At 40.6% G+C, this 24,622-nt stretch overlaps 2 protein-coding genes across 6 annotated transcripts in view; both read left to right on the top strand.

The window, feature by feature from the left end:
* Window positions 1-12,664, top strand: part of ap3d1 (adaptor related protein complex 3 subunit delta 1) — a 31,039-nt gene extending 18,375 nt beyond the window's left edge. The window contains exons 21-35 of one of the 5 annotated variants that reach the window (XM_061824706.1): window positions 874-947; window positions 2,340-2,499; window positions 2,590-2,733; window positions 3,220-3,273; window positions 4,228-4,335; window positions 4,441-4,590; window positions 5,361-5,408; window positions 5,558-5,578; window positions 6,869-7,058; window positions 7,380-7,468; window positions 7,568-7,653; window positions 8,725-8,846; window positions 9,509-9,588; window positions 10,105-10,211; window positions 10,944-12,664. In XM_061824706.1, the coding sequence (XP_061680690.1) occupies window positions 874-947; window positions 2,340-2,499; window positions 2,590-2,733; window positions 3,220-3,273; window positions 4,228-4,335; window positions 4,441-4,590; window positions 5,361-5,408; window positions 5,558-5,578; window positions 6,869-7,058; window positions 7,380-7,468; window positions 7,568-7,653; window positions 8,725-8,846; window positions 9,509-9,588; window positions 10,105-10,200 (1,422 nt within the window). In that variant the 3' untranslated portion in view covers window positions 10,201-10,211; window positions 10,944-12,664. Of the gene's footprint in view, window positions 1-873; window positions 948-2,339; window positions 2,500-2,589; window positions 2,734-3,219; window positions 3,274-4,227; window positions 4,336-4,440; window positions 4,591-5,360; window positions 5,409-5,557; window positions 5,579-6,868; window positions 7,059-7,379; window positions 7,469-7,567; window positions 7,654-8,724; window positions 8,847-9,508; window positions 9,589-10,104 lie in introns of all 5 variants that reach the window. The other 4 variants (XM_061824705.1, XM_061824707.1, XM_061824709.1 and 1 more) reach the window with 4 other exon arrangements.
* A 1,715-nt stretch (window positions 12,665-14,379) lies between these two features.
* On the top strand, window positions 14,380-23,290 carry LOC133503273 (ubiquitin-conjugating enzyme E2 R2-like). Its single transcript, XM_061824713.1, has 5 exons — window positions 14,380-14,977; window positions 19,452-19,538; window positions 19,620-19,717; window positions 21,018-21,152; window positions 22,353-23,290. Exons 1-5 carry the CDS (start codon window positions 14,798-14,800, stop codon window positions 22,669-22,671), a joined length of 819 nt encoding a protein of 272 aa, XP_061680697.1. The 5' UTR covers window positions 14,380-14,797; the 3' UTR covers window positions 22,672-23,290.
* The last annotated feature ends 1,332 nt before the right edge of the window (window positions 23,291-24,622 follow it).

Here is a 24,622-nt window from a genome sequence, read left to right as displayed (position 1 = left end):
CACCCAGGGTGTTTGGACAAAAATCTGATATTCCGATTTAATGGTTCTTTTTGTTTTCCTCTCCTCCTTCACTCATTGAAAAAGAAAATAGCAATTGAAAAAGGATAAAAAAAAAAAAATGAGTAAAATGGGGAAAATCTTTTATCCTTCTGGCATTGCATTGTTTCTCCTGATACCAAACCATCTTGGGCATTTTTTTCCCCCTTCATTATTCTGCAAAATCAGATTCAGCTTTATTAATGTATTGATTGTATGTTAATAGACACAAGGAATTAATACATGAAGCATTTGTAGTACTACAACAAAAATCCACTAACAAAATATTAATTTGGGACGTATAAAATACAGGATTATTTAGTATGGTAATATAAAGTGTTTAGTAGTACATTAACACTGATGGACAAATCTTTGGCAGCATATCATAGTTGCCCAAGTCAAATTTGAATGTTTTTAGAAAACACGAACAATTTTTGGCGAGCCCTTTGGTATTTTTTATTTTATTTTACTGATATTATAACAAGTTAAAATTACTTATGTGAAACTAACAAAACATAGATCAGTAATATTAGAAATATGTACATTTTTAAAGATAGTAAGAAAAGTGTTTCCTCGGAAAATTTTCAGTTTTGTCAAAAAATGTTAACATGATCTTTGATCAAATTTAAATGTTCAAGAATTCAGCATAAGATAAACAGTCAAACTTTGTCTTTTCCCAGCTCTTGGATGTTCTTTTCTCACCTCGAAGTTATACAGTTGATTCAAAGTGACTTCACCAAAATAACTAGTTTGGAAGCGCATAAGTTTCTAAAATGTTGCTAAATCATTGCTGTAATATGTATATTCCTAGTATTGATAATGTTTGTCTGCCTCCAGAATGCCCTTCCCAGTGATGAGGATGACAAAGATCCTAATGACCCTCACAAAGCCCTGGACATCGACCTGGACAAGTGAGTCAATACAGTCTCGAGCTTTGCTCAGGCCACAGATAACTTAATCAATCCATTTAGTTGAATATGTTGAATGTGTTATAATAAATCAGTTGTGTGCCTTGGGCTTCCTTGCTACTGTGTCACAACCGATGTGTAGTGGCCTTTCTCACCTTCCCTCCTCTCACTGACTGTGATGGCTTTTTGCTTCCTCTCTTCTATGCGTACACACACCCCATTACTGCTCATTTTGTGTGGGCAGCTTGGTGGAAATGGCAGGGCGCAGGTGAGTAGCACCTCCGCCATGTGACCTGGTGCTCCGAATGCATCTTTTCTCCCTTAGTCTTTCCAATTAGCTGCTTTGGTAACATAGCTTTTCCTCACTGCATTGTTTTTTCCTGAAGACTAAATGTAACATTCGACCTAATATGATATTTCGGGTGCTCTTAAGCCCAGTGAAGTCAGCAAGATTAATTAAATGACTTCTTTAACCTCTGTCATAAGTTTTTTTTTTTTTTTTTTTTTTTTTTTTTTTTTTTTTTGGTGGAAAAGTTCCCTTTCAAAGAGGAATACTGAATATCTAATTTCTTTAACTGGATGCTGCTGGTGTTCTTGGGCTTTAGTTTGCTCTTAATTGCATTTAAAATAATCCGCCTAAATGTGCCTGTAAAAAGCTGCCCTAGTTTTCAGATACCCCTCAATGGATGACCTTATGTACTCCACCAAACTCTAATTAGCCTGTCTGTGTGGATTCTTCCAGCTTTTGCCTTGATGGAGATAAATGCATGCGTATTTGCTTTGGGGATAGCTCGAGCTTTAGCTGAAATGAAAGCCAAAAGTACCTGGGGTTCTCTATTTACAATGGTCCCAACGTTTTTCATTTCAAAGATACAAATGCATGTTTTTGATTTGGTTTATGTTCATGGCCTTGAAGTGTATTTAATTGGAACAGCGACTTAAAGCTTGACACAAGTGTACTAAATACCTGTTAGACAAAGCTTTGTTGCTAACTTTTCATCTTGGGTCATTTTCGAAAGAGGACAACATTTCATTATTTCAGCAAGTATCTGTGAATAAGTTCAACAGAAGAAAAGCAAATTAATGAATGGAATGAATTTATGACAGTGTTAGCAATACAGTACAGTATGTTCTGATTTACATACACATTCGTTGCTTGAATCCCGTAAACTGAGGAACCCTTGTAATGCTTTTGTATTTATTTATTTATTTATTTATTTATTTTTTTAGAAACTGGCCACTAAGGATCTGAATAAAATCAATTCCCTTTTTGGCCAGGCCAGAGCACATGATAGCATTTTGTCTACAGAATATCACCTTAACTCTAAAGGGTTGTATTTTAGTAGTTGCACAACACTAACAGAAGATTGTAATGTATTATATTGCTATATCCAGGCCTCTTGCTGACAGCGAGAAGTTACCAGTCAGGTCCCACCGCCTAACAGAAGGTCCGAAAAGCCCAGACAGAGATCTGGAAACCACCTCGCAGGAAGCCAAGAAGAGGAGCAGCAAAGAGAAGAAGGAGAAGAAGAAAGATAAAGAGAGGGATAGGAAGGTGAGGTCTTTACATTTTTCTAAGGTAATTAAAGCACACTTCTCCCTCGAGCATGATTATGACTGTTTAACTTCTATTTCTGATTGGCAGAAGGGCAAAGAAGAGAAAAAGAAGAAAAAACACAAGCATGAAGATAAGAGCGTGGATCTTCTTGGCAATCAGTCAGATGGGCTTGTTGTCCAATCGGAGGGACCCAGTGAGGTGGTGGCTCCTCCCACTTCTACCACTGCTGAAGTATGACTTTGAAACCCTGCAAAGCGAGTTTATTCCTACAGAGCAACAATGTTTATTCTAGATTTTGTGGAATCGTTTGGTAAGCGTTGTTAGGTCCTTTGAAGGCGCTACGCGATAATCCACTGTAGGTGGAACGTCACATTACCAAACCCTAAAAACAGATTCACTAACTTCCTGTGTAGGCTGCGTGAATGAGCATGACTAAATGGGTTAATTACATTTTTTTCTTTATTAATTCCATGAATACGATTTGGTTCATAGGGATTTACTACCATTTCAAATTTCAGTCAGCTCTGGAAATCAATGTGGTTTTCTTGGGTTTTTTTTTTTCTTTTAAATAATTTTATGAATTATTTAATTCAAGAAAAGTGTATATTGTACATATCCTTTTGTTGATCAATCATAATAAGCTACATAGTGTGTTTGGCCTTCCCCCTCTCACCTCCTCGCCCTCCTCTCCCTCCTCTCCCTCCCTTGCTCTTCTAGGTTTCGGATTTGGATTTTTGGCTCTCAAATGCTCCAGTGCCCGCTAATGCCCAGGTTGAGTCACACCCCTGTCTTCCCCTACATAGCTTCATTTACTTCACCCACCTTCTCATAACACCTCCACCTTCTATTTTCATCTTTCTGTTACTTCTTTTTATGAGTCCTCTCATCATCCGCATCAAGTTGCTCTCTTTCACAGGTCGCACAACACATTCTCCTCTCATTCACCAGCCTTCCTCTTTGTGAGCATGAGTGACTATACTTTCTTTTCCTGTATTTTACTTTTGCTCTGTGAAAGTGGTTCTTGACATGTATCTGGATGTTGTCATTGTTCCTCCGTCATGGAGATAAGAGCTCAGATGTCTTTGAGAGGTTCAACAGAAATATGGCCCCGAGTCAGTTCCTCTACTTCCTGATGCCACTGCATTGTTTTCAACGCTTTTTGTTTGGCATATAAGCGGTATTAGCATCATTCTAATTCCTACAGATGCCTGCATGTATGAGCCCAAAAAAATATACCCGCCGTCTTTACGACTCCACAAAAACAAGGCACTGAAAGCACTCAAACAACCATGCCAGTTTGAAGCTCAGGTCCAAATGTTGGCTGTAACGTTGGATGGTTGTTTTTTTTTTTTTTTGCCCTGTGGCACATGCACTCACAAGCAACAGCAAGTTGCTCTAAAGCAGCCATGCCACACTGATGACCAAGTCACCATTCCCTCATAAATGGATGCCTTCAAGTATTCTCTTGAGCATTTTACTTGGTCAATGTCTTATGAGAATAGCGTAACTAAACCTGAGCCTGTTGATTGGGTTTTTCTTATGAAGAAGACCAGTGAACATGATCAGACAACTTGACACTTGACTGTTTCTTGTTGGTTCTTTATGGCTTCATCGTAATAGTTTTTGTCTTAAAACGCGTCCCAGCTAACTTGACTTTCGGTTGACACAGAGTTGATGAACAATGCAGTGCATTGTGTCTCTTGCTAGTTGTTTTTGTGTTTACAGGAAGCAATAACGGTAGCAGCAGAACCAGCAACGGTAAGCGAGGTAGCTTCTGGCACGACGCCGAACTCTGATCTCGACGAGGCCAGAGACGTGGAGGCGGAGGAGTCTGTGAGTCATCACCAATGATGTCTTTGTTTCCAAATATAGAACAGATGGTGTTTGCTCTAGTGGCCATTAAATGCTCGCTCTCTCTCCCTCACCACCTAATGTTAGAAGTCATCCAAACACAAGAAGAAGAAGCAGAGAAAGGAGAAGGAAGAGAAGGACAAGAAAAAGAAAAAGAAGCACCATCACCACAACAGTGATGCAGGCGTAGAGGGTTCTGTGCAGAACGGCACAGTAGAGGATGAAGAACCTCTACCGGTTAGTCAGATCCTTATCTGCCCTCCGTATGAGTGGATAGACACTACATAATGGACCTTTCCGATGGTGATCTTAAGTTCCGCCCCCTTAGCCATGTCCCAGAAGCTTTCAAAATGGCAATTGAACAGAACATATTTAAAGTCAATTCTCTTGTCGCGTATTCCAGATTATGTTGGGGTATGTTTTTTGCCAAATGCGTCACCCTTATCCAAGAGAGTTCTACAGAGAGGTCTGAACTATTTCATGCAAGGATATGTACACGGAATTAAGATTTTGGACAGAGCAGGACGCATTGTCAGTGTTAGTGAAATGTTGGCGATCGATGCAAAAGTGATTGACGCCTCACAAACTTCATATTGAAATCCAACTGGGTAAAATAGTGGAATTGTATTACGCATGTAAAGCAGGGTGAGTACTTTTTACTTGGAAAGATCACAAGTAATATTTTAGTCTTTATAAGTGAGTGGGTGTATTCATTTGACTTGGCTCATAATCAAACCGAGTGCTCTGTCTTTAAACAGAAAAAGGACCCCATGAGGCAAGACCAGGGCCACGGTCTTTTATACCTTCCAGTGCGGGGGCCCCTCTGAGGAAATACTGAAATATCAAAAGCTTATATATAACACATCACTAAAATATTGACTTTCTGATCTCAAATATCCTGTACAGTGGAAGTGCCAAAACTTGCTTGTTATGCATCAGCTGTGCAATACCATTTACCTTCATGTAGTGATTGCCTGAACCTGAGCTCCCCTCTTTTTTCATTTCAGCCCATGTCCAATTACTGCGTCCTAGCAGAGAACTCCTACATCAAGATGGTGAGTAATCAGGAACTGGGATGCTTCTGAATAGGGACGGGATTTTTAATAGTTGTGCAAAGTGCATTTAAATAGTTATCATTGTCGACATCCGAACTCAACTACGCTTGTCTAAATAAGTGTCATTCTCAAATCTCCCTTTCTTTAAGATGATGGAAGATTCCGATCAGGTACTCGTCAAAGTTCTGTGATGGGCAGAACATTACAACTACTGTTCTCTCTGTGTTTGTGGTTTTTTTTTTTCTGCATCAATTGGCCTCCCCCCACCACAGAGCTTCTTCTTATTCTCAGATTCTTTCTCTCCTTGCTACCTTGTTCTCGTTTTGCTTCCGCAGACAGAGCCATGTGTGGCTGATGCTGTGTGCAACAACTTGTACAGTGGAACCTCCAAGGTTGATCACAGTCTGTTACGGTTAATCAATTTCAAATTATTGTTCACCCCATGACATAGTGAATTACTGCAATACTTTGAGATGTGAATTTTAAAGTGACTGACCTTGGTGTCTTGAGATGTGAATTTCAATTTCACCATCACCACATTCAGAACATATATCGAAACTTATCTTTCCTCATCAAATTGAATGAAAATGCTATCAACCCGTTTGATCCTCTTCGATAAACACTACAAAAAAAAAGTTAGTTTTATGAGTAAGAAAAATATAACTAATCATGTATATCAAAGTTGAAGAAATGAAAAGCATTTTGACACATTTGCTATGATGAAATGGATGTTGTGCAGCTCCTTCTGGTTTGTGTGCAGTTTAGTACAGGACAGATATACAGTGTTATGTTGATTGTGCCAATGTTCCGGGGGGGGCTGTGTTGTTTCAGGAAACTCACCTGCTTCACAGATGGCTGGGGTTGTAGTAGCAGCGCCAGTATCCAGGCACAAAATTGCTGGCAGGCTAGTGGGTGGGCAGAAGCCAACTTGCTGCTCTCTAACACCAAGCGGAGCATAGATAATTTGAACAACGATGAGCTGCTGTTAGGGATTCAGCTGCTTTTAATGCAATGTTTAGTCCTAGTTGGGTGAAACTTTGTGAGCCAAAGCAAACATGGGCATCGTTATCAATCTGTTGAGCCAAAGCCAACATTGGTATCGCTATCTGTCAATCACAAATGGAACACGGCTGCCGTTAGATTTGTGATTGAATAAGTGAGTCAGGGCCTGGGAGCGAAGCATCTGTGTAGGCTGAATTTGTGTCAATCCACAAAACCATTTTCTATCTTTCGTGGTAGAAGTTCAGTTTAGCTGAACACTTTTTTTTTTTTTTTTTTTTTTTTTTTTAACATGGTTGCGGCCAACAGTAACCGTTTTTGTATTATATGTTTGAATAAGGTAGGATATGATTTTGAGACACATCTCGAATTTGACTTTGGAGGTTAAACTGTGTAAGATTCATTTTCCCCCAAAATAAGTTCAACAGTAATTTTACTTCTCCCCCCGCCCTCTTCCACAGGTGTATGATATCCAGGGAAACCTACAAGATGGAAGCCAGGTGGTGGTGTCGGTCATCTTTGAGAACAAGTGTGACAGCTTCCTAAAATCCATGGAGTTCAATGTGCTAGACTCTCTCAACTCCAAGCTGCAGAGGCCGGAGGGATCAAGTGCGCACGACGGCCTAACCGTTCCCTTCCAGCTCCCACCGGGTGAGTGGCTCTGCAAAATGCATGCTGGGAATTGACTGTTTGTAATGCGATCCTTGAGCCTTTATTGTTGACAAATTGGAACAAATTTGGGGCTGTTTCTTGAAGCTGAATTTTTTTTTTTCCTCTTACAAACCTGAGTGTTGGCAATGAATTAATGCTCACCAAGCATTAACATTATCAAGAGCCTTGTAATATGCATTAAGTCTTGGTGCTGGCCCCAAAGAACAAATGTCCATTCCTGTTCTAACCACTCTGAGGTCTGAATTCATTTAAATTTGAGATGTTTACTTAAAGTAACAAAACTGCTGTACTGTCTCACAGGGGTGTCCAATGAAGCGCGTTTTGTGTTCACCGTGCAAAGCATTGTGATGCCACAAAAACTGAAGGGAACACTCACTTTCATTGTCAAGGTTAGAAAACAACCGCATTATTCATTTGAAGACCTTGAATGGGAACACATTCTCAAAACAGACTAATGTAATGGAAACTGTCTTATTTTCTTGGATCAGAATGAAGACTCCTCAACTCATGAGAAACTGGACTTCAAACTGCACTTTACTTGTACCTCTTACCTAATTACCACTCCATGCTACAGGTAAGGAAGCTTTACTGTCGTTCTACGGCAGAGGTGTCAAACTCGTTTTCTTCGCACGCCACATTGGAGTTCTGGTTTCCCTCAACGGGTCGTTATGACCGTGAAACCATAAAAATTTTGACTCCCTCATCATATTTCCACATGGACTTTATGAACTGGGTTTGGAATCAGAAATCAAGGGGAATGTGTTTTTCCAACTATTGTTGTTTGGGAACACAAAAAAATGCTCACACTACCTCACTGTTATCTTTAATGAGATGGCAATTTGATATTTTGGTCCAGGTTTGAACAAGAATCATAGAGGTTAACTCGTGATTTCCCTTTGCGGGCCACATAAAATCCTCCGACAGGCCGTGTCTGGCCCCCGGGCCTTGAGTTTGATACCTGTTCTAGGGGATTCGGATTTTGACAATACCGTAAATGACGAAATGCCCCCCTCAGCGATTTAAAAAAAAAAAAAAAATAAATAAATAAAATAAATTAAAAAAAAAAAAAAAAAATTGCAGTGCCCCCCTTATTGGGAGATAAAATTTTCAGATCACCATCACCCGCTTGCAAACATTATTCCTTGGGAATCAACATGAATAAGAGCTGGGTGTAACTTGATAATGAAAAGTGTTCATGGTAACGCCCCCACACACCTGTCAAAACGCTGCCCAGGGTGCACCCCCCCAATTTTGAAAACCACTGGTTTGATTCATTCCTTGACTATGCTCGTAACTCAAAGCACTTTTACCTCAAATCATCTTTCCGTGATGAAAATTAGTGGAAATCCCCCCCAAACACAGAAAAAGTATTTATTTTTTCAGAAGTGTACTTAGGACAAAAATATTTACAAAGTTGCAATGAGCTGCTAAGCATTTCAGAATCTGTTTTTTCATCATTAATTAACCCTCACCAAGAACATTTTGGAAGAATTAAAAATCACATTAGAGGTCACTTTTGATTGTAATGGTGTGTTTTAGACATGGCCATTTAAAACCCTGTGGCTACAAAAAAAAAAAATCAACTCTTTGCTGTTCAAGTGTTCAGCAAGAAATGAAAACGTTTTGCTGTTTTCGTTTTGGCTAGTGACGCATTTGCAAAGCTGTTGGAATCTGGGGACCTGAAGGGCAGCTCTGTCAAATTGGAAGGAGTCAACATGCCCTTCCACCACCTTCTGGCCAGAATTTGCTTCCACCACCATTTTTCTGGTACGCATGCACATACAACTGTTTTCTAGTATGAAAGCTGAGAGTGGCTATTAAAACAGAATAGCCACTTTCTCTATAGCACAAGAATCAATCGAAGGTGTTAATCGTTAATAATTGAAACGATGCTGTATGAAAATATAAATGTAAATAATAAAAATGTATAACGCTAAAAAAAATAATTAAATGTCCCAGTGTATATTTGCAGACAATTTTTGGTTTTAACTACCATTGTTTGAGTTGTAACCTTGCAAGGTGCACATGTTTAGAAATACCTCCAAGACTTTGCCAATAACTGTCCTTAGAATTTGCCTTTTCAGAGTATTGGTCGATACAATGAGTGATTTCCAGCAAGTCTTTTTTTTTTTTAATCCAGAAGAGACTACGAGTCATAGTCAATCACTAATGAAAAGTTAAAAAGATTTTACAATGTCAAGTTAAGAGCCTGTCAGTTTAGCTTGACCATGTGTGGATAAGACAAAATCAAACCAATAACAAAATACTTTTGGAAAAAGAAAATGTTTTGTTTTATTCAGTCAAATAAAAAAGTCTTAAATTACTACAGCATTGATGCCCACTAAGTGAATTTATATATGTTAGTGCAAATGGATATTATATGCTTAAATTGGATTAGATTATAGTGGTGATTTGTTGTTTTCAACTAGTTGTGGAGAGAGTCGACTCCTGCGCCTCCATGTACAGCAGGTCAATCCAGGGTCACCATGTTTGTCTGCTCGTCAAAACGGTGAGTGACTCAAACATTTTACTTTCACGTTGTTCCCTCTAAATACCCACATTTGATGACAAAAATTACCAGTCCCAAAAACTGCTGTGGAAATCTATCTTTTTTTTTTTTTTTTTGTCAAGTTTGGGAAACATTAAAAAACAAACAAACAGTAAAGCCAGTAAGTAGTCCAGAATCAAAACTTTTTTTTACAATTGTGTTTTTTTATGAGGTTTTGCTGTTTAAGATAATTTAAGGAACAAATGACAAAATAGTGACCTCTGGCGATTAGTAAAAGGTGTGAAATTTTGCTGTATGCATTGATTTGGGGACTATGGGATATTAACGATAAATACATTTTTGTATGTAGCTTTGTAATGTTTGGCCGGTTTAAAGGAACAGATGAATATCCTTTAAATCTGACTATTCCTTCAACAAGCAAAAACGGATTTAAAAAATGAATGTCAGAAAACATTTTTAAGAGTTAATTAAAAACAGGAGAGCGTTCACAAGTGAATACATTCCTTTCTTTCGTAGTCTGACCAGACTGTGTCCATCGACGCCAAATGCGACGAGCCCGGGCTGCTAGGGAACGTGCTGGATGAGATCAAGCTGACCTTCTCTCAGTGCTGATTGTGTCCAGGGTATCCCAACGTCCTCCTCCTTCCCTTCCTCACGCCTCACTTAAAACACCATGAAAACGTTATAAACACTGCGGCTGGCACCATCGCTCTATTTATTCATCCTCCCTCCTTCCTCTTCTGCGCCTTTTCCTCTTCTGTCGGGCTCCAGTCTTGAGAACACCTTTTTGTTTTCCAGACTCGCCGTGTACTTTCACCGTCTTCTACTGCAATGCACTTTTCCATTTCCTTCTCCACTGAGCTCCTGGATGTCCTCCTTCCTCCTCTTTCCCCTCCACTGTCAATCTCTGACAGTCATGTGACGTAATGTTGACAACTGGACTTTTGCTGTTGGTTAAATTGCGTTTTTACTGTTTTTGAACAATTTCGTCATTGGTGTTTTTTTTTTTTTTTTCTGTCTGAACGCCTGTTTGCGCCTTCTATTTGTGTCTGTGTGTGTCTAAACATCTGGCTGCTGTTTCGGCCTGGAACCATGTGACTGTCTCTTTCTGAAAATGAAAACAGAGGGACTTATACCCCCTGCCTGGTCTCCTCTGACCCTAGTACCTCCATTAGTTCAGACACAGAAGGGACTGACATAACTCATAGAAATTAGTGCGATTGGACTTTTGGAGGAAATTTCAGGATTAACCTGAAATGCAATATTTCCTTTTGAACTTAATTATGCCTTTTTTTTTTTTTTAACGTATTTGAATGTCCTACTAATCAATGTTCATATAAATGTACCTTTTGCAGAACGTTCTCTAACAAGGAGGTGAATGGCAAAATTCACAACTGAAATCTTGAGCAGTTGGACGTTTCAGGTTAGGTTGAATTCAGTTTACCTGTGAAGGTTATAATGCATTTTAGGTTCGTCTTGAAATTTCATCCAAAAGGCCAATATCCACCCTTTTTTTTTTTTTTAAGAGTAGCATATGAAGCACGGTTGTTCCAATCACAGAAAAACCTCAGGATGCAGGATCACTCTTGGCCTGCCTCCTTTTGCCTAATGCAAGAATCTGTGAACCTTTGTCAAAAAATAACAATGATAAGTGGAAAAATAGGACCAAAATGGAGAGACACTTCAACACATGAACAAGACGTCACAAAACAGACCCACAAATTTGTAATCACTGTTACACTCATTTCTGTGTTTCCTCAAATAGTGACTGTGTTGGACACTTTAAACAACACTTAAAACTGATTCCCAGTTTAGGAGTAATATTTTCATCTCATCTAATATTATTACTCTTAAAAATAAAAGATGGTCCAAAAAAATCCATCACAAATGCATGTGCACATGCAGGGATGACTCTCATAACCACGCATGCTAAACTCACCTCCTCACTAAAATTTGTCTCTCAGCTGGATCAATTCCACATAGTTCAGTCATACTAATGGGCCACTAGATGTGGCCAAAATCCCCTCTACTTTTTGACGGCCTTGGCCATCTTGGGCGTTTAGAGTTCAAAATTAAATCTGCGATGTGCATACTGCGTGTAGTCAAAGGAATAGTATAAATGCATTTGAGATTCCTACGGTGCCAATGGTGCCTGAAAGGCATTCGTGATTCATAATTACTACAGGCCACCTTATTTTCCAAATGTATCACTACAAATTTATGGTATTAGGCACCACAGCCTATGTCCTGTTCCGGGCCTGAGTTGGTTTTCCATTTACGTCACACCAGGCCAAACCGGTTTCAGCCTAACTCTCCGAAGTAGCAATCAAAAGACTAACCGTCTTATAATGGTTTTGTGTGTCTGTCCGCCATTCCGAAAACTTTTTCTCACACGTCTGACTTCATGTGTTGGTCGGCTATAAATTGCAAGAATGTCCATTGAAAATGTTTACCTGTTCCTGACAATGACTTATCAGTGGGGCATCTCCCTCAATTGATTGTCACCTATCTCTGATCATTATATTGTTGAATTACAATTTGTATATTGCATGATTTAGGAATGTACACTTTTTATTAACATTTGTTTTCTTCCATGGACATTTTCATCTGTCATTGTTTTGTCCTGTTATTTCTCTATGTAGTTTTTTTTTCAAGAAGTATACTTGGACCATGATGTTTTTGTCTTTTTTTTCCCCCTTTCTTTTTAAGTCTGGGGGAGTGGTCGAGGGTGTGAATTATTAAAACGAGGAGCGGAGGAAGCGTGAGTTTTAATAGAAATCAGGATGCTGAGGGGATTGGGGGCTCTCATTTATGAACAGGTCATGTGACGCAGCGTACCGGGGAACAACCCATCTCAATTCTTATTTAGTTCGGCCGGAGTGTTCTTTTTATAACGTATGATTTTGGCTCGTAACATTGGAAGTATACTCTCCACATCGCAGATTTCCAAAGGTACCGTCTTCTTGTTTCTCCATAGTGTACAATATCATGCGTTTCAAAAGGGGGACATGAATTATTTTCATTCCCTGTAAAGATTACCCTACTTAAAAGTGAAAATAAAAGCTATAAGATACTATTGTGTATGCCTTTTACTTATATAACTAATTGGAAGAATTCAAAACGAAATGTTTGATACTGAACGTAAATGTATTCAGTGGATTCCACCCTCCCCCCTCCCCCCCTGCTCCACACACTCAGATTGATCAGTTTGATGGAGGGTAGTGTTACTTTATTAATGGAGATTTGGAGTGATTTTTTTTTTTTTTTTTTTTTTTTTGTGTACAGCAACTTATAGGTTTTGATGGATAATTTGATTTTTTTTCTGTAGTTTGCAGCTAAATGGGGTTTCCTTATTTAAGTCTTAAAACTGTCAATTTTAATTAATTGTTATGCTAGTACATTTTACAATCTGTCAGAGATGTTCCTAGAAAAACAGCTAAGACAAGCCTGAGGACTGTAGAGGGTGAACTCAAACCAACCAAGATTGTCTTTTTGTGCACGGGACAGACTGAGGACACACTGTATGAGTGCGCTGCCTCAGACTGCCAAAGTGGTAGCGCCTGGCTGCTCTTTTTATTGCATTCTCAGGTCAAAGGGTTACATGGTTATACAGTGAAAATGCTGACACAAATGGCTCCACCAACAGCCCATAAACACTAAGGTACATGTTTCTTCAAGGCTGCAAGAGTGTCCTGATAAACCCACAAGAGAAAAAGCATGGCATTGTTTAAAGACATGTTTATGGCATTTGGGGGTATCCTCCTGCGGTAAAAGGGTGTTAGCTCCTCCCAGTGTTGAGGGGTATCTGCTTATAATCAGAAGGGAAACATGCTGAGGTCAGGATGGAGACATCGCTTCCCAGTGTTCGGGAGTATCAGCTTGAGGTCGGCAGGGGGGGGCATCGGCTTCCAGGTGTCACTGGGTCACACTTCAAGACACGCACGCAGCTCACAAAGAGAACAATTCAGACTAAGACTAACAGAAACAAACGCATGATAAAACAATCCTAACAGCAACTATAGTAGTAATGATGATATACTTTTATCATAACTAACAGTAATAACTTCTTTATCACAATCTCAAGTCAATGTTACAAATTCCAAAAAAAACATCTTTTTGTCATTTAGCTGCGGTTCCCATGCCTTTTTGTCAAATCCTTCACTTGGTTATAATCTCAATTTGTGAAGAATTGCATTAAAACTAACCTTTTAAAGAATATTTAAGACCATAACTCTCATTCCTATATATGGTACAGAAAATGTTTTCTTACTCCAGCTGTCATAACTTTTTTTTGGTTTGTAAGTTCTCGAGGTTACATAAATATAATCATACACATTTAAGACCGTTACTCGTATTCATATTTCCCCATTTTAAGCGAATGTTTTCCTCGTTTAAGTACGCAAATTCCAGTTCTCACGTTCCCTTTCCCGAGTTAATTACTCGACGGCAAGCAGAGTAAAATGAATATGAAAATGATAAAAGTATATATATATATATATATTTTTTTTTTTTTAAATATTTCACATTTAAATGAAACTTCTTAAAAGCAAGACATTGATATGTGCTGTCGCATTCCAATATGGGAAATCTTATCTTGCGACTTCCACAATAAAAGCTAGCCGTACCGGTACGTGGATTACAAAAAGCGTTCAAACTTCCGACGCTTCGTACTTGACTAAAAATAAATTCGAAAACGAATCGAACCAAATGTAGCACTCCACGCATTTTACAACGCGTTACGAGTCGCCCTTCGTTAGGAGTATTAAGGACGTGACGCTCATTTTTTAACAAAGGCGGCACGCCAAACGAGGGCTCTCTTGCTCGCTTGACAGCTCACGTGAACAGGTTCATAGTGAAGGGTTCCGACGCTATCCTGCACTGTAGCTTTTATTTCGAAAACTCCGTAGCGGAAGTGTGCGACTATTTTAAAAACAAAAACAAACAAAAAAAAAAAAGTAAAGCTTGTTTGGCGTGTGTAGGGCACCGGGTCTTGTAAAACAAAAACACGTTTTTTTGTTTTCTTCCTCCCCTCCCCGCCCCCTCCTGAGTAAATCCGATTTAGGTCCCTCTCTTCCCACACGAATACAGAGAGAAACTCTTGTCTTGACAGAGAGTTCCTTTAAAAAAAAAAAAAAAAAAAATCGGGGTTTTGTTGTGGCGCTGGGGGTGGCTTGACACGACTTATCCGAGTCGTTGCTTTGTTTGGAATATGGCTCAGTCAAATCCTGGAGCCAGTTCTCAGAAAGCACTCATGCTGGAGATGAAAAGTCTCCAGGACGAGCCGGTGGAGGGCTTCAAAATCACTCTGGTCACGGAGTCGGACATGTACAACTGGGAAGTGGCGATATTTGGACCGCCGAACACTCACTACGAGGGCGGATATTTTAAGGTGAGTGGCTAAATTGAACTAGCGCTCCAGCTGGTAGAGTTCTTTGATAATCACCTTTTTAAATGGTCTCCTTTCACACCGCCTCTTTTTGTTAGCTGACTTTAAATACTGCTAATATGTCTTTGTAACCTTTCTTTAAAGAGCGAGTATTATGCTTTAACGACCTAGGTACATGAATTAAACTTGGTAACGCGGTGGTCAAATTGTTGTTCTGCCACTAGGCTGGCTTGAGCTGGCTGACCCAAAAGTTGGTCAAGGAGCCATTTTAGGTGGGTCGCGAGCAGGTAGTAAAACATGCGCACGACAGTACTGTATTGCGTAATCCAGAAGGTTTTTGACCCGAAGTTAGCTGGGATACGTCCTCGCACTCCGGCGACCCTTGTGAGGATAGGCGGCTTGGAAAATGGTAGCGTCTTATACAGTACTTGGCAAAAAAAAAAAAAAAAAATCTATCAGTGTCAAGATAATACAAGTTTGCTACCCGCAGTCCTGTTTGTCTTCCCAACCTCCGTAAGAGTCTGATGCCATTTAGAAGGAATGGATGGGGTTGGGGGATCAGTTCATTAATTTGAGTTGAAAAAGTGATTTTGGAATAAACTAGGGCAAAATTAATTTTAATTATTCAATTGGTTGAAAATTTGATATCACCCCTAAAATCACTCCGGAAGACTGTACATTCTAAAATAATACTGTAAGAGGCATCACTACTGAGTCAGGAAGGTGCACTAATATTGGTTGTTTTCCACAGAAGATAGACTACGGCTGTGAGGAACGATGGGTCGCTATCAGATTCTGACACTTTGGTAACCTTGATCTTGAATGCTGTGATTTAACAGCATCACGGGATTGCATTTGCAGTTCTAAAATGTTCTGATAGCCATTTTCCATTGTGACTGGGTGTCAGAACAAATATAACAAACTGATTAACAAGTGCATTTTTCTAAAAATAAACAAATACAATAGACCAGCACAAGTACATATTTGCTAGAAAATGAGTGGTGGTTACCTGGTAATCTTACAAAATTCATGACACCAGCGCAGGTTATCTATACCAAGGATATTTGTCCCAGAAAACGCTGTTCAGTGTTATTTTAAACTAATACCGAGATAGTAGAAATCAGCCGAACTAAATCCAGTATTCATCCATCCAATTTCTTTGCTGTTTATCTTCACGAGGGTCGCGGGGAGTGTTGGACCCTATCCCAGCTGTCATCAAGCAGGAGGCGGGGTACCCCCTGAACTGTGTTCCAGCCAATCGCAGGGCACATTGAGACAAACAGCCACATGCACAATCACACCTAAGGGCAATTTAGAGTGACCAATTAATGTTGTATGTTTTGGGGATTTGTGAGGAAACCGGAGTGCCCGGAAAAAACCCACGCAGGCACGGGGAGAACATGGAAACTCCACACGGGGCCAGGATCGAACCGGGGACCTCAGAACTGTGAGGCCAACCCTTTACCAGCTGAGACACCGTGCTGCCATAAATCCGGTAATGGCACAATTATTAACGCAGTTGGACAAACTCTAAAATAAGTCAGTTGCTCACAAGAAGGGTGAGTACCACCTGCTTAAGGAGTTCTGAATGGCTCTATTGTTTGAGTGAGCGATGCTGGTTATGGAACGTTTTCATTGGTGTTTTTTGTGGCCAGTCTTGTTACCGCCAGCGACTGGAATTTCTGAACGCGCATGCACGGTGCAGGATTTCCCTGCTAACTCCAACATGGCTGCGAAATTCACAATCCGGCTGTGACTCATTTTGCACTGGGTTTCCATCAAACCTGTTTGCCTGGTTCTTCTCTTGAGGGGAAATGGAGCAGCATTTCTTGGTCCTTGGCAAAAAGGTTTCCCTAACCTCAAGAAGTTTGCGAACCTCTGTACTACCCAATACAATGTAACCCTCTGTTGCATATCATTGGATTGTTGTGGCTGGTGTGTGTAATAAATGCAAGCGTTCCCTTTTGTCAACCTCTCAAATGGCTGCGCTGTCTGGTCGAGGTGACCGTGACCCCCTCTCGCTCTCCCCTGCTGATTTTCTCTCTGCACGTACGTAGCGTTGGAGTCTCTGAAAAGCTTGAATAGACTCCACAATGAAAGCCAGTAAAGCGGCGATACACACAACGGATTTGGATTCGTACATAAAACGTATTGACGAGTGATTCTGGTGCAGGGCAGGAAAGGAAGTATAGCAGTGGTTTAATGGTGACCTGCTGTCAACTAGGGTCTGGGTTTTTCTTGGTATATTGAGGCAGCAGTGACACTATTCTGTTCATTGTCATGCATTTAATTTTTTTATCATAAATTGCACTCAAATGAAAAATGAAATTTCAGGAATCATGTTTAAAGTCCCACTTGACATCCCTATATATATATCGTAAAATAGATAGTTATGAAAATTCCATATATTCACTTCATACAAAGAAATAAACATGAGTGGAGAGCGTGTCTTCCATGCGCAAAGTTGCGTAAGTCTCACTCGACATCCAAGTCGTAGCCGTATTGCCTGCAACATCATCAGCGGATGTCACACTGGGACATTGGCCATTGAAAACACGTAGTAGCACCTGCTATGGGAGAGGAACAACGGAGATTTTTCAGGTTTTTCCGAGGCCCCTTCTGACACGGAAGCTCTTTTCGAAGAAGAGAACATCTCACAATCGAGTGAAGTGACCGGGGCAATATTACCCCATCGTTTCAAGTCATATTTAGATAATATGCGGATCACTTCTAATTAACAACAGATGCCCCGACAGTATGTAGTGTAGTCAGCTGCAAGCGATGACAATGCCATAAAGCGGCCCGGCGTGGCGATCGTTGTCATCGCTCGCTGAAAGAAGGATTACATCTTCCCCCCCAACCATCTTTTTTTAGGAGCTCTATACACGCCTCCCTCTCATTTGGAACCCCCGAAGCTCTCGTCCTTTGCACCTGTGCAATCCATTTTTCATGACGAACCGGGTTTTTTGAAAAAGTATGAAGAGCGAATCCATCCTCCCAAATGTTTGAGCAATATCCAGCAATACAACAAGCCTCCATTTTGGCCAACAGGAAGGAACAATGAGCTACCTTCCCACGGGTAAAACAAATGGAAACATACAAGTCCGCCTGTGTGGGCGTCTCCTGAAAACGTCACTTCCTGCTTCTTCTCCAAAACAAATCCCTCGAGGTGATTTTCATGGCGGGAGTTACAAAAAGCTGTGTACGTCAAAATCATGTTGTGTGGTGAAAAAGCTGATGGGTCCATTCTGGCTACCTTTTTTTTTTTTTTTTTTTAAATCAAAAACATACTAAAAATCATGTTTTTCGTGTCAGTGGCCCTTTAACTTAGCTATAGGCTAAGTGATCCTCTTAAATGCTAACTGCACATTGTCTTGAGCCATTTCATTCATAAATTTCCCAACTAGAGGCTCTTCGCCGTTATCTTCCTGTTACTCATAGGCTGTCTTCTTTGTCTAGTTGGTTGTCGTCCTCTTCAGGTCGCCACGACTTTGTATCAATTTTGCGCAAAGCTGCTTGCCGGGATCCTTTTGGGCTGCAGCTGCTTTTCCGTGAGGATTGTGTGTATCTTGTAACTTTGCATTCAGCTTTCTTTGATTGCTCTGAATGCAAGAAGTGTGGTATCATTGCGCCACCTTGCCCAAGCCACAAGTACAGGAAACTATTCCAATCATTCATGTTCTCTTAGCTTGTTTCCTATATTATTTAGATACACGGTTATTAAGGCACGGGGGATTGGGTATGATTGCAATTGTCTCAAATTTGTGCACGTGTGTGTGAAAGGAGTGATTTGTTCCCTTCAGTGTCTTTGCATTGGCCCGTTTACTTGTCATCCTTCTGCCAACTAGTATGTTCGAGGCACTTTTTTAATCAGGTCACCGCCACCATCAAAATTCTTTCAAATGTTCTTGTATTTCTTTCACTGTTAATAATATGACAGTATAACTTCTATATGGACGGTGGTACCTTGACTTATGTGGCACTAACTTGGCAAGTGTTGGTTGAGCAGAGGAAATTTATTTGTATAGTGCATTTCGTACACATTCTAAGACAATGTGCTTTACACGTTTAAAAGCATTTAAAAACAAAGAAAAAAAAACATTTAAAACAGGAAAAGTACACTTCAAGAAAAGCATGAGGAAAAAAACGAGATTTTAACCTGGATTTAAAAACATTCCAATCACTTCGAGTGGACGTCACTTCTGTCAGCAACTTTTTCCATTTGCGTGTATCTAAATGCCGTTTCACCAAGTTGGCTTTGGACCCCGCACCAAGATGAAACCCGAGTGTCAATCTCAGCCCGACTTGGTTTGTAATCAACTAGCATTTTTTTTCAAATGGCCATGGATGGTGAGTCACCCAGGTGATGCAATATGTACAGCGCTTCAGGTGGAAAACCGTGAGAGACCATCATTTTTTTATATGTAGTTTTACTCCTCCACACACTTGAAACTTTTTTTTTTTTAATCTATCACAGGCCTTGCTCAAGTTCCCAGTAGACTACCCATACTCTCCGCCTTCTTTCCGTTTCCTCACCAAAATGTGGCACCCTAACATTTACGAGGTAAACTCTGTTGATTGTGTTTCTGTCAGTCCATCTGAATTGAGAATCAGCTTTTGTTTTCTTCCCGTACCCGTCGGCTAGAACGGAGAAGTGTGCATTTCGATCTTGCACCCGCCAGTGGACGACCCCCATAGTGGTGAGCTGCCCTCAGAGCGGTGGAACCCTACGCAGAATGTCAGGTAAACCATATTACGACTGACATAATACATAAACAGGTGTGAGAATCTGAGAAACCAACTCTGTAATCCTCTGATTATTTTGAAATTTTCACACCCCTTGGTTATTCTTAGTTAACTTCCTCATGGCTTTTTATCCCTAAAAAATGGAACTATGTAAGTGGCCATTTTCAACGAACACCAAGGGGCCATTGCCAATCTAGATTATCTGTTTGTTTTTTTTTTCTTTTTTAATTGGTACCTTAATGATGAAAAGTAGGACCCTTCGCAATCAAACCGAAAAAATGTGCTTGTTGGGTAAACTTGAGATTCGAGAGCTTTATGGTGGCAAAAATATTTATTTTTCCAAAAAGAGGCTATTGCCACACTCTGCTAGAGGTTTTGCATCAAACTAAGCGCAAAACAGAATTAATGTACATGGAGTTTCTTAAAACAACCAGATAGCCTTTACTACTCGAACGCTAACAGAATGGAAGAACTCCAAACATACAAGGTACCATTAGCATTTACATGGCGGAAGTGGCTATTTGAACACAAACAATGCAGCAGCACATATAGACAGTACAGTGAGAACACAGTGCTTAAAAGAATACAATATATTTATCCTCTTTGAAGAACGACTATAATGACTGCCCCACTGGAGATTTCTGTACATGTATCCATTTTCTTAGCCGCTTAGCCCCATAAGGGTTGCGGTAGTGCGGGAGCCTAGCCGAGCCTTCAACGGGCAGGAAGCAGGGTACACCCTGAACTGGTTGCCAGCCAATCGCAGGGCACATGGAGACAAACATCCGCACTCACAATCACACCTTTGGGCAATTTAGAGTCTCCAATTAATGTTGCATGTTTTTGGGATGTGGGAGTAAAACCAGAGTGGACGGAGAAAACCCACGCAGGCACTGGGAGAACATGCAAACTCCACACAGGCGGGTCTGGGATTGAACCTGGGACTTCAGAACTGGGAGGCCAACGCTTTGCTAGCTGATCCACCGTGCCGCCATTTCTGCATATATTTCCTTTACAAGATAGAACAGTAATAGAGTGCTTTTTTTCCCCCATGACCAAATGTTTTTCGGTGGCTTGAACGGGTTCATTGCATTTTTCATTAATTTCAATGCGGAACGATGAGTCGCGACCGTGGTCAGAGATCTCCTTTAACTTGTATCTCGAGTCAATACTGTAGTTTCTGCAGATTCCCCTCCTTTGAGAATCCGTCATGATTTTTTTGGGGAGAGGCAGGTTTATGACCTTCGCCCCAACTTACCCCACTCATCCTTAGCTTCTGATCGCTCTCGTTGCTCAGGACCATCCTGCTCAGCGTCATCTCCCTGCTTAACGAGCCCAACACCTTCTCCCCGGCCAACGTGGATGCCTCCGTCATGTACCGCAGGTGGAGGGAGAGCAAGGGCGAGGACCAGGAATATATTGACATCATCAGGTACCACAGTAGAAAACAAGTTCACGGCGGATTTAGCAATTCAACAGTCGCCGTCATAAAACGTCTGTTCAACTTCTGGTGTTTTCCCACAGAGACAAAGAGTCCAAAAATGAACGAGTAGATGCATGCGAGTATTCTTCAAAGTTCTTTGATTTTCAGAGCATTGACTCGATCACAACTCGACTGTGTTTGTTGTCTTAGATGTTTTGCTTTTTGCAGTTTATGAAACTGGAGTTGGTTAGGACAGAACTAGCCTGAGCTGGTGTGGGAAAAAGTCAACCGTTTTGCTCCAAGTTTCTACCTATTGACTTATGTTGCCAGACAAGTCATCCTAAAGATTGCAGTTTTGCAGTCCAAATTAATGATACCATTCGCGGTTAGTGGCGTCCTGCTAGCATATATAGTTGAGAATTACCGTAATTTCCGGCCTACAGAGCGCACCTGGTTATAAGCCTCAAACAGTACATTTATAAAGGAAATACCATATGGTACATACACAAGCTGCACCTGTGTAAAAGCCGCAAGTGGCCATGTTGAAACACATTGAAACACGAGATATTTACAAAGAAAGATGTTTTCAAAGTTTGAATACCTTATCTTAGCTTAACGTAGCAACAACATGGTAGCACAAACAGGGCTGGTTAAAAAAAAAAATAGTCGCAGCAGCTACACAGTAGCAACACGGTAGCACGGCACTAACCGGGCCGGTTAAAAAAAGCATACCTAAATCACTAGTGCGACGCTAACAGGGCCAGTTTAAAAAAAAAAAAAGATACCAGTAAAAGCTACTTCCTCGACACACATTCCACGGTCTCACTCTTACCTTTTCCCCTTGAGAGCCCCCCCTTGCGGCCATTAGAAAAAATGCACAAATTCGCTGCATCACCGCATAAACCGCAGGGTTGAAAGCATGTGAAAAAAGTCGCGGCTTATAGGCCGGAAATTACGGTATGCATTAAACAGAAAAGGCTGTTGACATGCTAATGTTTAGTATTGATAGTCACAGCATGAAAAGTCAGTGTTGTAGAACCTTGAGTGTGACAGATACTGCAATTTATTCTTTTTCCCCTATGAAAAATGGCTGTGGATATTAAATTAGGGTTGGCATTTAATCGGGATTCTGAGAGGGGATCCTTGCAAAGAGGTCTTTGGACCCTTAAAGTTTGAGACCCATCATCTCTCGTCCCCTTTTCTACACAGGAAGCAGGTACTAGCCACCAAAAGCGAAGCGGACCTCGACGGCGTCAAGGTTCCCATCACTCTGGACGAGTACTGCATCCGTACCAAAGTGCCGCCCACGGATGACGGCTCCAACCTGCTGTACGATGATGACTTTGATGAAAACGGCATGGAGTTAAAAAGCGACTCCTCCAGGGACATTTGCCTCGACGACGACAACTCGGATGACAGCTCCAACCTGCTGGACGATGATTACTTTGATGAAAACGGCATGGAGTACAAGTGCGACTCGTACAGGGACATTCGAATGGACGACGACGACGACGACGACTCGGAATGAATTCTCCTACCACTTCTATCTCCGCTGATCATTTACCTTCCTGTCTCGTGAACTCACCAATGTTTGTCTTTTTTTTTTTTAAGCTCTTGTTGTTTTAGCCCCCTACCGCACCCTCACCTCTTCATTTTCTTCAACCTGCCCTCTCACCATCAGGGAACATGTGAGGTGTGATTAGATTGAGCCAGCTGTTTATTTGGGGGGGAAGCCCTGCCACCTTTTTGGGGCAAAATCCCTCTCGTGCCTACTGTGCCTCCCCAGCTCTTCGCTGGGTACACAACTCGCCAGGTGGATATGTTTGTGGCTCGTATTTGAAGCAAGTGTCCGTTCCAGTTTGTGCCCAATCTTACCTTTCCTACTTGGTGTTTCGATGCAATATTTCAAGGCCTTTCAGCCCGGACACCGACCAGAGATCCAAAACAAGATGTTTATTGCAATAACCAACCCAAACAAGCTGCAATTTTATTCAAAATGCAAGGGACCCCTCAGGGTGGAAAAAAAAAAAACATCCCTCTGGCTCACGTACAATTTATGCATGTGGATATTTTGAATGATGAGTGATTTTTTGTTTTTCTTAGTTTGTGAAAAGATAAAGAAAATAAAGATCTTTATAAAATTTAAATTATTGCTTGAAAGTAGGGCTGGAGCTGTGAATATTTTTACACTCATTTATTCTTGCAGCATTTTGCATTACTGTTTAATTCCGAATCTTTACAGATTGCTGTTTATCGGCTAATTAGTTTTGTAATAAATATCACGATGGAATTCTTGTGCTCAACTTTTACAATTGCACCACTAGAAAGACTTGCTCATTTCTTGAATAATAAGTATTATTTTTCTCTTCTGTGTAGGCCTGAGATTGACACTGTCCTGGGTGAATGCTGTCTTGAGCCCAGTGTCGGCTGCATGGGATGGCCGCTGCATTATGGCCACAGGAAGTGTTACACGTAAGTTAAAAAGTTGATTTTTCGACTTATCTGAAACTGTTGGTTGAACCTAAAATGAACTATGAACTTCATTTGACATCTGTCTTAAAGGAGGACTTTGTCGAGAAAAAAAATAGGAATGGGAGCACACGATAAAAGTGAGTAGATGAGGGTTCAGTGTTTCTTTTAATGCCAAAATTATCCACAGATTTCTGCTAGAAACATCTCTAAATTTGAACTATTATCGACATTCCAATGAGCCCGGCTGGAAAACTGACAGCCAATCAGCGTTTGCCACGTATGCAGTGCTTCCTGTTTTGACCCCCACCCGCCACTTCCCGTGCTCATGGGTACAATGTCTGGCATTTTGTGGTTGATTTTTGTGAAAAATAATTACAAACATAACAAAAATAATGACATTAAAAATTACATTACCCCCTGGGAGGTTAAAGAATAACAAATTTTGGTGCGTTTTCTCATTGATGTTACAGTTTGGGGCACAACATGCTAAGCACTGGTGACATCATGGGGCGGGGTCAAGGATGTTTCTTCTGGGTCTGGCTGTCAAAACTGGCACATATCCAGATATTGCGTGGATTTAAAACATGTTCTTTATTTTCAAAATATATGCAATAATAATGTTACTTTAGATTGGAGGGTTTATTGTACATAGAAATTTTAGACAAGATCCTCCTTTAAATTCATGTCCAATGATTAAATGTTTTGGCACGTTTGGGACAATTAGCTTTTGCGTAACTGAGCTGGATGGCAAAATTAAGTTTCATCACATTCACGTTATCAACGGTGCTCACATTTGGGCCACCTTTTGTAGGAAGCTGTAAAAGCTGAAATTTTCCTGCATGGTTTCCCTTGGGAAAATGTTCTGGTCTCTCCTGGGCCAACAGTCAAATGACTCAACTTTAACAAATCAATCGTTGCTAATAAGGGATTCACACTTTTCCACAGACAAATGCATCACTTTTTTTTCCCCCTCAAAAATCAAATCACAGCTACTGTTTATGACACCT

Source organism: Syngnathoides biaculeatus, chromosome 7, assembly GCF_019802595.1.
Source record: "Syngnathoides biaculeatus isolate LvHL_M chromosome 7, ASM1980259v1, whole genome shotgun sequence".
In the NCBI taxonomy this organism is placed as follows: Eukaryota; Metazoa; Chordata; class Actinopteri; order Syngnathiformes; family Syngnathidae; genus Syngnathoides; species Syngnathoides biaculeatus.
Note: the sequence above shows the minus strand (reverse complement) of the source record. Positions and strands in the feature narration are given on the sequence as shown.